At 58.3% G+C, this 11,730-nt stretch overlaps 1 protein-coding gene across 1 annotated transcript; it reads right to left on the reverse strand.

Moving 5' to 3' along the window:
• Positions 1-691: 691 nt before the first annotated feature.
• On the reverse strand, positions 692-11,597 carry RPRD2 (regulation of nuclear pre-mRNA domain containing 2). Its single transcript, XM_065857931.2, has 11 exons — positions 11,110-11,597; positions 8,238-8,367; positions 7,612-7,712; positions 7,324-7,401; positions 6,896-6,948; positions 6,485-6,611; positions 5,731-5,906; positions 4,988-5,267; positions 4,434-4,694; positions 3,924-4,124; positions 692-3,373 (listed from the first exon to the last, which is right to left on the reverse strand). The coding sequence occupies exons 1-11, from the start codon at positions 11,321-11,323 to the stop codon at positions 792-794; spliced, it is 4,203 nt and encodes a 1,400-aa protein (XP_065714003.1). The 5' UTR covers positions 11,324-11,597; the 3' UTR covers positions 692-791.
• Positions 11,598-11,730: the final 133 nt, after the last annotated feature.

An 11,730-nucleotide genomic window follows, 5' to 3' on the forward strand; every position in this document is an offset into this window, starting at 1 on the left:
CAAAAAAATAAAATAAATCAAGTAAAATTCCAACTTCATATAAAAGCCGCGGTGGGGCGGCCATGGGGGGGGGGGGGGCAGCGGCCCTGGGGGGCGGGGGGGGCAGCCCAGGACCCCCCCGGGCTCCGGGAGAGGTGGAATTAAAAAGTGATTATTATATATACACACACGTACAAAGTCAACGGTGTTCCCAGGGCAGAGAAATGAAACAATGGAAGAAAGCAGAAGATCTTTTTTACCTGTTTTTTACCTTTTTTGGGGTGGTTTCTCTTGCGGAGGAAGCCTGGGGGGGGGGTCCCCTCTGCTCCTCCCACGGCTGCGATTTGGGGGAGAATCCGCTAAAAACCAGCACAGCGCAACTTCTGCCGCTTTCCGGGGGAGGCATTTGTGTTGGCTTTTAATATTTCTTTTCCTTAAACTTCTCAAACTACAACCGGAAGGTTTTATTTCCGTTTTTTCCATTAAAACATCTTTTTTTTTTGCTAATCTGGCACCAGAATGGGTGCGGGGGGGGTAGAGAAAAAGAAACGGAACCCAAACAAAAATACGAGGAACAAAATAAAGGGGAAAAGGGATAAAAAGGGGATAAAGGAAAAGGGAATAAAGGAAAAGGGGAATAAAAAGAAAAAAAAAGAAACAAAAAGAAAAAAAAAGACTGAAACAAAACTAAGAAAAAGCAACAACAACAAAACCTGACTGAATATTTAATTTAGGAGAAGGGGTGTGGGGCTCTGGAGGGGAAAAAAACAAAAGAAAGATGCCTATGGGCAGCGCCCCCAGCGCCGGCCGCCTCAGTACCTCGGGGGGAAAAAGGGGCGCTTAGGGGCGAAAAAGGGGGCACCGCGGGCGAAGGGCGGCCGGGGCCTCTTGAGCCCGGGGAAGGGGTCTCTGCTGCCGAAGGGCTCGCGGGGCCGGAACTCGGCGCGGGGGGCTCGGCCCAGCGCCCCGCGGGCCCCCCCGTCCCTGTGAGCGGCGGGAGGGGGTCCCAGCGCCCTTTGGGGGGTCCCCAAGGGCGGGGCCAGCCCCACGGGCGGGGGGTGGTCCCGCGGGGGGGCCGCGTCGCGGGGGTGTCCGGGGAAATGCTCCTTCAGCGTCCCTTGGTGGATGGTTGGGTCCATGGGGGGGGGCGCGGGGAAGGGGACCCCCGGGTGGTCCCCGGTTGGGGGGGGCTGGGTGGGGAAGGGGACGCCCGAGTGGTCCCCGGGGATGGGGGGCGGCGGGGGAGTGGGGAAGGGGACCCCGGGGTGCTCCACGGCGGGAGGGGGGGGCACGGTGTGGGGCAGGGGGGCGTCCTTGGAGAAGGGGTTGGCGTGATCCATGCGGGGAGGGGGCAGCGGGTGCTCCCGGGGGAACAGGCTGCCGTGGTCCTTGGGGGGCGCAGGCGGCGGCGGCGGGGGGGGCACGGCGGCGGCGGGGACCCCCGCGTCGCGCGGGAAGGGCGCCCCGTGCTCCAGGGGGGGCGGCGGGATGCGGTGCTCGAACGCCGGTGTGAAGTTCTTGCCGCGGAAGTTGTTGACGCTCTCCTGGAAGGCGGGAGGCGGGGGGACGTGCGGGGGGAACCCCCCCATGCCGGGCAGCTCGGCGCTCCCCGAGGGGCCGTTATCGAACGCGCCGCCCCCGCCGGCGCCCACCTCGAACCAGCCGGCGGAGCGCGCCGCGTCGCGCCCGTGCCCGCGGTTGTTCTTCCCCAGCACGCGGATGGACTCCACGGTCTGGATGGGCTCCCCCGACATGCCCCCCCGGCTCGGGGCGGCGTTGTGGTACCCCAGGGTCTCGATGGGGGCCCCCTTCTCCTCGGCGCTGTCGGGCAGGTCCAGGCAGGAGGAGGAGACGCGCGTCTCGATGCGGTAACGCTCCTCCTGCGGCTGCGCGTCCCCCCCCTTGGCCAAACTCACCCCCTCGGCCGAGCCGCTTTTGGGGATTTGCCCGAAATGCTTCTCGTCGGAGGGTTTGCGGGAGGCGTTTTTGAGCATGTTCTTGAATTCCATGGTGGAGGTGGCGGAAATGGAAGAAGCCAAAGGTTTGGGGGCGTCCGGAGCTCTCCCCGCCGGGCTGGAAAGGGCGTTCTGCGGTGAAAAGAGCGAGCGGTGCGGGAGGGCGTGCGGTGAGTCCGGGTATTGCTTCTGCGCCAGCCCCGAGTGCGCCACGGGTTTGGGTAAATTGGTGTGATTCGAGTTGGCGGCGAAAAACACCTCGTTCTTCCCGGGGGAGGGGGAACCGTCCGAGGCGGAGTCGCCGGCCCGGAGGCCGTAACCCCCGTAGATCCCCGGGGACGCGGCCAACGCGTCGCAGCTCTCGCTCTGCTCCAGAATCGACCTCATGGCCGGCGGGAAGGATGATTTCACGCCGAATTCCTGCGACCTCTGCCCGTAGCTGGGCAGCACCGGCTGGTACTCGGCCGCTTCCGAGAGTTTGCTGGATTTCAAGATGGATTTGGCGGGTTTTTTCTCCAGGTTCAGCATGGCCGACGGCGGCGGCCCCGAGTAATCGAAATCGCGGTAATCTTCGTCTTCTTGAAAAGACGCGTCCGGGTAGAATTTCTCCTGCGAGGAGTCCAGCAGGGTGGAGTTCATCTCCACGCCGTCCGCGGGCGGCTTGTACAGCGCGGCCGGCGACTCCCGGCCGAGCCCGAAGGGCCGGTACGCGTGCACCGAGTTGGGGATCTCTTGGGAGTACCCGTCGTCGCGGCTCTGGAGCGGCGAGCGGGTGCTGCTGGGCGTGGAGGACCCGGGGCTCATGATTTTGGAGAGGAGGGAGATGGTGTCGACGCTGCCCGAGGCGGGTTTGTCCATCATCTCGTCCTGCGTGGGCGTCCCGCTGCGCTCGTCCCGCACAGGCGTCCCGTCCACGTTGTCCATGGCGGCGGGAGCGCGCTGGAAGTCCGAGGGGTGACTTTCGGTGGTGACGCCGGAGCCCAAGCTGCTGAGGATGGGGATGTTTAAGTTCAGGCCGCTAAAACCGGGATTGCCCTTCAGGAAGTTGTGGATCTTCATCTCCAGGCTGGGGGATGGGGGCTCGGACTCCAGCTTGGGTTTGGGGACTTCCGAGGGCTGCGCCAGCGAGGTTTCCGTCGGCAAAAGGGACGCGGAGCCGGGCGGGTGGGAAGCGGGAAAGCCCAGGGAATTAGTCGGTGGCTTAAAACCGGAGCCTGGGAGCCCTGGGGGGTGTCCGGCCGGGGCTTTGTTCACCGCAGAGGGAACCTCGGCGCTCGAGGAGTTGGGGGAATAACCGAAGGGTTTGGGAGCGAAGGGCGGCGCGCTGGCGGGGGCGCTCCGGGCCTTGGCGCCGGCCGGTGACGCCGCGGTGCTCTGTGAGGCCGTGTCGCCGGCCGGGACGGTGTTTCCGGCCACGCTCTGAAGTAATGATGACAAACCTGGGGGAAAAATGGAAAAACGAAAAGAAAAAGGCAAACGTTGCGGTCAGACGTTCGGGCAAGAGCCAAGTCAACCCTGAGTCACGCTTTCTCGGACTGCAGATGTCAGTGGTTACAAGAATTGCACGGTTCAGCCAGGAAAATGACGGCATTTTGCCGTGTTTATATCGCCAGCAGCACCCACCAGAGGCTCAGACTGATCTGGAAATACATGGATTACAACATATTTGGCATCCAGGTGTAAAACCATCGGAAAAGCCGCTCTGGGAAGTTTTCTGCCCTAAAAAAAAGCCATTTTGGATGCCCAAGGAAAGCACAAAACCATCGGTCTGCCCCCTGTCCCGCTCAGCGTCCTTCCCTGAGGCGTTCTGGATCAAGGCGCTTTGGTCAGGGAAGACACATGTACAGAAAAGGAATCAAATTCACTAGTGAAAAAGTCACCTGTGTTCACCCAAGACATAAAACACTCCAAATGAGCGATTTTCCCCTTAACTTTCGCTTTAGGGCAGGCCGAGCAGCACGCTTTGGCCCGTTTGGAAGCGGGTGGTACCTTGCAACGCCGGCGCCGTCTGAGTCTGCGTTTTGGAGAGCGCGGACAAGATGCTTTCCGGAGTTATTTCCACTTTGGAGAGAATATTGGCTAACGGGTTGGAGGGAGCAGCCGGGGCGCCCAGTGCCGGAGGCTTCAGGCCGGTCAGGGCCGTGGGGCTGCTGGGGGTGCCTGGAGAAGGTCTTGAGGCGGGACTGACGCCTGGAAGGACACACGGACACGTCGGTTTGGGGATGGAAGGGGCTTTTTCTTTAGCTTGTTACAAATTTCCAAACTCAACCTCCCCTGGCGCAACTTGTGGCCGTTTCCCCAGGTCCCTCAGCCGTTCCCATCACATTGTGCTCCAGCCCCTTCCCCAGCTCCGTTCCCTTCTCTCAACTCCAGCTCCTCAAGCTCTTTCTTGTCATGAGGTGATCCCAACACCCCTGGGGCCACCATCTTGAGTCCTGAGGTGATGGCCCAAACTCGCCCCCAGGACTCGCGGTTTGGCCTCAGGGCTCGTCCACCCACCTGTGTTCTTCATGACGGAGGTCAGGCTGCTGAGGATGGAGCTGATCTTGGCCAGGTCCACGTTGGCCAGGTTGGGCAAGGCGAGCGCCGGAGAAGGAGCGACGGGCGCCGCGCTCACCGCCTTGGGAGCCGTGGGAGTCACAGTCACCGGTGGCGTCGCCGTCACCGCGGCTGCGCCCGCCATGGTAGACGGTGCCGTTTTGGGGACACTTTCAGTCTTCACAGGCGCCGGAGCCGCCTGCTTCTCCTTCCGCTCCTCCACTGCATCGACAAGAGCAGAACCGACATTGTGGGTACAGGACTTCCAAAGGGATCCTCACAGATTTGTTTTGGTTGGGAAAAGATGGTGGAGTCCAAGCGTTAACCCACCCGTGTCCCTGAGAACCTCATCTCTGTGTGTTTAACCCCTCCAGGATGGCGACTCCAGCACTGCCCTGGGCAGCTGTTCCAACACCCACAGCCCTTTGGGGAGAAATCACCCCAAATTTCCAACCTCAACCTCCCCCGGTGCAACTCGTGGCCGTTTCCTCTGTCCCAAACCACTGAGAACGCACCGATAATTTTTGCCGTGTCGTCCTCCACGTCCGAGAGCTCCATGTCCTCCACGTCGCGGTTGTCGGTCACGGGCTCCGGAGCCGCCGCCTTGCGGCTGGCAGGTGAGCGGGACCCGTCCTCGTCCCCCATGCCCTGGAATGGGGATTCGGAGCCGGTGGGGGACGGGGCGTCCATGCTGGGGGACGGCACCGGGGACTCCTCGGGGTCGGGCAGCGTCGCCTTCAGCTGGTCCAGCTTCTTCTTCAGGTTGCTCACTCGATTAGCGAACGTTTTATAAGCCTGTGAAAGAAACGGTGTCAATCGGAGCATCTTTAATTAAGCATGGCTTAATTACTTCCCTAACGAAGAAGCGTGCGGATATAGAAAACCCATTTCCAACCAGCCGCGCCCTGCGGTGAGAACTCGGTTTTTCGGTGTGATTTGCAGAGCAACGACCACAAAAAAATGGGGACGCAAAACGTTTCTCTTGTGACTTCAAACAATTTTCACTGGAAAAACAAATTTCTAACAAGAGGAAATGAGAGATTTTTATAAAAACATAGACTAAAAACTCCCATAAGATTCCAGGAACACCCAAGAATCCAGTTTCCGACGTGGGGATGTTTTAGGCGTCTCTTCTCACCGGTGCCCCCAAGCTCCGCTGTCTTTTGAAACCGTCTGTCCAACCATCGCGCCAAGCTCCTCCATTTTTAACAGAAAGACGATGCGTTTTGGGGCAGAAACAGAAGGAACCGGGACTCACGTTGGCGACCACCTTGACCTCCTTGTACTGCGCCTCGTAGAAGATGCCGGCGTTCTCCAGCGCCTCGGTGAGCGAGGGGCCGTTCTTCACCTGCTTGTCCAGCCCGTTCACAAACTCCTCCAGCTTCGAACTCGCCTCCTCAAACTCCTTGGAGAACTTCTTGCCCCCCGTTTTGTCTGCAAGGAGACGAAACAGCGCAAATCAACTCGAGGCATGGAAATGTACAATTCTACTCTTTTTACCTACACAGAGAGCGGATTTTCATTTTTAAACAGGCAAGCATCTTGAGTTCATTTGTCCTTTGTTACCGCACTCACCTACGAGTCACCACGACTGTAAATGGCCATTTTCAAATATTTCCAAGCTCTCTACAATTTTACAATTAAAATTCCAATTAAAGGACTGAAAATACTGTGGTTCCTATGTGCCGCGCGCTATCGGACCCACAGTCGGCCCCTCAAGCTGTAGCTGTTGATAGATGCCCTGAACATTGGAAACTATCAAATCTGAAATGATTTAAGGGGCTCTGCACGTTTTAATGATAAAAGGACACATCTGAACAGCCCAAAATGCACTTTTCTGCCTTCTCTGGGCTCTGTATCTGCAGGTTTGCACAACCAGCTTTGAATTCATGAACGTTTTTGGCTCCTGCTTGGGGAAATGTTGGGAGTTTGATTTCTGGTCTAAGGCTCAACAGAACCGAGCGGCCCTGACCACTCCACGCGCGTCTCCGTGGGTCCCGCCGGGTCTTTACCTTTGAGACACTTGAGCGTCTCGGTGCTGCACACGTCCACCCTCATGGTCGAGAGCTGCTTCTCCTTCAGCTCGATCTGATCCTCCGAGCGCTTGTAGAGCAGCAGCTCGTCGATCAGCGACTGCGGCTGCGGCGAGAACAGCGTGGATCGCGCGGGAAACGTGGCCTCAGCACATTCCAAGCCCCGCGAGCCGCACGGCCCCATTCCCAACCGCGGCTCTGAATCAACCTGGCTTTTTCACCCTCAGCCTGCACAGAGCAGCCTGTGATTCCACACATCTCCTCCTAAACGCAGGGACAGACCCCGCGCTCCGCCTGGTTTAGGAAGATTTCTTGTCACCAACCCCTCGGACACCCGAAATTCCTCCTCCCCAAGGACCATCCGATCCGAGCATGAACTCGCAGACTTACTCTGAATTCAGCAACAATCTTGGATTTCAAAGCGGCTTTCGGGTTCGTGGATGCTGCCGGAAGAAAGAAAAAGCGTCAAGAAACCAAGGAGCGACACCTCGACTGAAAACAAGTCACAAAAGGCAGCTTTAATTTCAATATTTTAAGATAATTTAACAAAAGGCTCCCCGTGAGCTCCAGCGAACACGGTCCCCTGTCAAAGGGTTGTGATGGAGGTTGGTAAATTACGCTATCGCCTTTTTTATTTAAATGTTATTGATTTGACGTGCTATAGAACTTTACTGCGCATCCCCAAGTATTTATTGTGCCTCCCTACAAATCCTGGCTCGTGTTTCGGTCCAGGAGCTCTGCCCGGTTTGGGTTACACTGTATTTTCTTCCCCGGACATGGAACATGACGTGACCCCAGAGCTCCCGCTGTTTCCTTACTTTGCGATTTCTTCCACGGTTTGTTCGGCTGTTTGTTCAGAGATTCTTTCAGCTGCTTCTGAGTTTTGAAAGTGGTACCTGCAAAATATTCCATGGGGTTTCCCTTTATTTGCAGCCGGGCATCACGGGATTCCCACAGAACCTGCTTCGTGGTGCCCGGTAAAACGAGCCAACAGGAATGTGGTTTAAAACACCTCGACCAGGTTCCGTCACTTCACCCTCTTTTTACACCGTTTTCTTTAAGGTCAGGTGGCAGTTTTAAGGTAAAAAATGCAAAAAGCCGCTTACTCAGAGCTTCCTTCAGCGCCAGAATGGTCTCCTCAGGGTACACGTTCCTGTCCTCCCAGATTTTGAAGATTCTTTCGATAGATTTGGACACGGAGGGATCCCTGGAAGAGAACAGTGGCTTTTCTTTAACCCCATGGAGAATAACAGAACTAATTCTGCGTTTAAATCAAAACCTTCCAAGGCCCTTCCGAGCGGGAAGGTTTCCTGGGTGAAACGCGCAGGTTTCCGAGCGCTGGGAACAGCGACGGGGTTTCTGACACCTTATTCACGGGGGGAAATAATAACATCAATTGTTACTCTGCCAAAGCAGCTTTTGATATGGATGCTCTGGGGAAAATAAAGTGATTTTCCATATGGGGACAAAAATAAATCATCATTGTCTCCACAGAGCAGAGTAACAGAGTCCGGTGAGGGACTTTGGTCAAGAAAAGGAGATTTTGCCCCGATTTCTGCCCGCACAGCCCATGTGCACCCACAGCATCAGCCTCGGGTCCTGAGCAACGGAACCCATAAGAATTCCAAATAAAAAGAAAGAAAACAGGGTCAAATAGTGGATCTGGCCCCGGTGCGTCTGCTCTGAAAGGCCCTTGTTGGGGAGAAGCTCATTTTTGGGTGGCTGCACTTACTTGACGAGGGAGGCGGCCTCGGGCAGCACCTCGGCGAAGGTGTCGCGGAACACGATGGCGTTCTTGCGCTTGCAGTTCTGGATCACGTCGTTGGCCAGGTAGAAGAGGTTCAGCCGGTGGGGGAAAGCCGCTGGAAGGCAAAGGGAAAATCCAGATTCAGCGTCAAGTCACAGCAGCCGCGTCCCGGCACCGAGACCCCGCTTGGGGGTTGCATCAGGATTTCCATCAACCCCGGAGCGGGCAAACCTGGGGCCAGAGACACGATCTGCAGCTTCCAAATCGTTTCCAGGCCCTCCCCGACCCGCACACTTGGCCACATCGATCCCGCGCTCCCGCTCGGGCTTCAAAAGGGCACAAAGCGCCGCTAACCCGGCGCTCATGGGACGGTCCCGGTGCTGTGAGGGGAACCGAACGGCCAGAAACGGCAGCGGGAACACCGACACCACCCCGTTTGGCTCCCGACTCCGCTCTCATCACTTGGAGGCCACTTATTTGTGTTTGCCAAGAGTCATCGTGGAGAAATCTCCTTTCTTTTCAAGCTTAAAATGGTTTCGATCCATGTGCCCGTGAGCTCTATTGCATTCCCACCTTCCTCGCATTAATAATCTGAATTTTCTAACCTACAAATGCCTAAATTCTCCATTTCCCTTCGTTTCGCAGGGTCACTTTGTTACTGACACTGCTCCCGCCACCAGAAAAACCCCAGAGTCCAACCCCCTCCCGCTCAAAACCAGAAATCAAGGCAGGATTTGCACCGAACTCAGGAGGAGCCGCTCCGTGAGTATTTCCCGGCCCACGAGAAGCTCCGCGTGCTCTTATTACAAGATAATTGTGAAATTAGAAAGTAATTGTTAAATAAACACCCAAACGGTTTGTTTGAGGAACGTTCTGCTCTGCCCCGGGGGCTGGGAATCCCGAAACCACTCAAAAGCGGCCCCAAAATCCATCGATCGGTTCAGTTCTTGTGGGATTTAATTCAAACCCAACGCTCAGTCCTGGACCCAAGTTCAAGGCAAACACTGCCGCCCTTTCCATGAAGCTGAATCCATTCAGCACCTCGATTTAGGGCTAATAGTGATAAAAACAAGATTCTCCATTACTGTTGAGACTGTCCTGGCTTAAACCGGAGAGGAAATACGGCCAAGAAATGGGAAATCTTACACTTGAGTCCATTGTGGTGTCCCCACGTTAATTCCCAACAAGAGGCGATATTTAACAATTAAATTCTTGCAAGAAACCTCTCGATTCCCAACAGAAACTTCCCGGAGGTGAAGTTATCGCACAGTTATCTTATAGGAACGTTTGGGGTGTTAAACTCTCGGCCAACGGGACGGGAACCGCTTGTGCCAACAGCAACACCTTTAAACACCCACAGCGACACCTTTAAACACCCACAGCGACACCTTTAAACACCAACAAACTTTTTTTCCTTCTAAAAGGCCCGAATTCTTTATCCAAATATTCAAAAGTTGGGGGAAGAGGCCCAAACAAGCGGCGCTCTCTGTGTTGTCACCGAAGCTGCACTTGTCGCTGTGTGAAACCGCAGCCGCGAGGTGCGGGGGGTGGAAAATTCAGCGTAATGTGAAGGGAAAAGAAGGAAAAAGATAAAATATGTAAGTGGAAAGTGACCAAATAATGAGGGATGGGGGCACTGTGGTCAGGGGTTGCTGGAGGTGGTAATGGATAAAGTGATTAAGGAGGAACGTGGCCAAACACAAGGGGCAAAGAAAATCCAGCTCCTCACCAGTATGGACCAGCAAACAGCCCTTGGGACCAGCTCCTCGCCAGTATGGACCAGTAAACAGCCCTCAGGACCAGCTCCTCACCAGTATGGACCAGCAAACAGCCCTCAGGACCAGCTCCTCACCAGTACGGACCAGTAAACAGCCCTCAGGACCAGCTCCTCACCAGTATGGACCAGTAAACAGCCCTCAGGACCAGCTCCTCACCAGTATGGACCAGCAAACAGCCCTCAGGACCAGCTCCTCACCAGTATGGACCAGCAAACAGCCCTTGGGCTCTCACCTTCCTGCCCTTAATCACTCGGTTGTGCCGCAGGCAACAAAAACCCTCCATCCAAACGCGGATGAGCAGAAGAGTCCTCTATGTGTGCACCAAGAAAACGCACCATCCCGAACCCTACAAAAGGTTCGGTACAAACCGGAGCAGTGTTTCGGGAGGGGAACGTCCCGCTGAGCTGATTTCAAGTCCTGCGACGGAGGCGACGGGACTCGTGGAAACATCGACTCTCGCCTAAGGCTGGCGCTGGCACCAGGGACCCACGGCTGGCACCAGGACCCACGGCTGGCACCAGGGACCCACGGCTGGCACCAGGGACCCACGGCTGGCACCAGGGACCCACGGCTGGCACCAGGACCCACGGCTGGCACCAGGACCCACGGCTGGCACCAGGGACCCACGGCTGGCACCGGGACCCACGGCTGGCACCAGGGACCCACGGCTGGCACCAGGGACCCGGCGCAGCGGTGACGAGCGCCGGTGCCCGTGGGAAGGGCTGAAGGTGCGTTTCCCCCTCCGCTCTGGCAATGGTGCTCAGGAGGTTCCACGCGAGCGCACGCAGGACCGGGAGGGTCACGGGTTGTGTCTCTCCCCAGGTGACGTCGAGCTGAAACCCTGCCCAGCGGCCACAAACACCCAGCGATCGCTAAACCTCAGATTGCAAGTTTCTGCTTGATGTCACGTCCAAAATAACCGGGGATGGACACGTCAAGCGCAGCCAAACCCCCGCGACCCCGCGCGGCCCCGCAGGGCCCTCGCCCCACGGCGGCGGGTGAAGGGACGGGCCCGGAGCGGGAGCAGCACCTGCCGAGGCCCAGGCCGGTCCCCCGGTCCCACCCCCGGCCCCACTCACAGCGCCGCAGCCACTTCATCCAGTGGTACACGATGGTGCTGTGGTGCCGCTTGTTCTCCAGGCACCAGGAGGAGAGGCCCTGGATGGACTCCATGGTGTTGGTCACCGCCTGCAGTTTCCTGTCGAGCGAGGCCTCCAGCGCGCCGGCCGACGAGGAGGCGGCGGCCGAGGAGGAGGAGGAGGCCCGGCCGCCGCCTCCGCCGCCCGCCGCCATCTTCCCGCGCTGCTCGCCCACCCGAGCCGCTCACACGGCGGCGGCGCGGGGGCTCCCGCTCCCCTCACGGCCCCGGCGGGGCCTGCGCGGCGGCGGCGCCTCAGCGGGGCCTGCGCGGCGGGGCCTGGCGCTGCGCTGAGGCGAAGCGGCGGGCGCGGCGGCGCCGCCCCGAGCCCGCTCGTTCAGGCGGGGCCCCGCTGGCGGCCCAAGCGCCGTTAACCCCCGAGCGGCGGCGGCGGCGCGGTCACTGCCCGGCCCCCCCCGAGCGCAGCGCCCGCCCCCCCGCCGCCATTTTGTGCCGGGCTCCCTCACACGGGCCGCGGCGGGGACCCCGCGCGCCTGCGCCGCCGCCCGCACGCGCATGCCCCGCCCCGCCCCTCGCTCCGCCCCTCTGCGCGCGGCCCGCG

This window comes from Patagioenas fasciata, chromosome 30 (assembly GCF_037038585.1).
Source record: "Patagioenas fasciata isolate bPatFas1 chromosome 30, bPatFas1.hap1, whole genome shotgun sequence".
Lineage (NCBI taxonomy): Eukaryota > Metazoa > Chordata > Aves > Columbiformes > Columbidae > Patagioenas > Patagioenas fasciata.

What these genes read in the sequence shown, in the direction of transcription:
- RPRD2 (XM_065857931.2), bottom strand. Translation starts at nt 11,323, where the DNA reads ATGGCGGCGGGCGGCGGAGGCGGCGGCCGGGCCTCCTCCTCCTCCTCG. An exon ending in GACGCTCAAGTGTCTCAAAG is followed by an intron (nt 5,907 to 6,484) that starts GTAAAGACCCGG and finishes GTCTCCTTGCAG; the next exon opens with ACAAAACGGGGGGCAAGAAG. An exon ending in GACGGCGCCGGCGTTGCAAG is followed by an intron (nt 3,374 to 3,923) that starts GTACCACCCGCT and finishes TTTTTCCCCCAG; the next exon opens with GTTTGTCATCATTACTTCAG.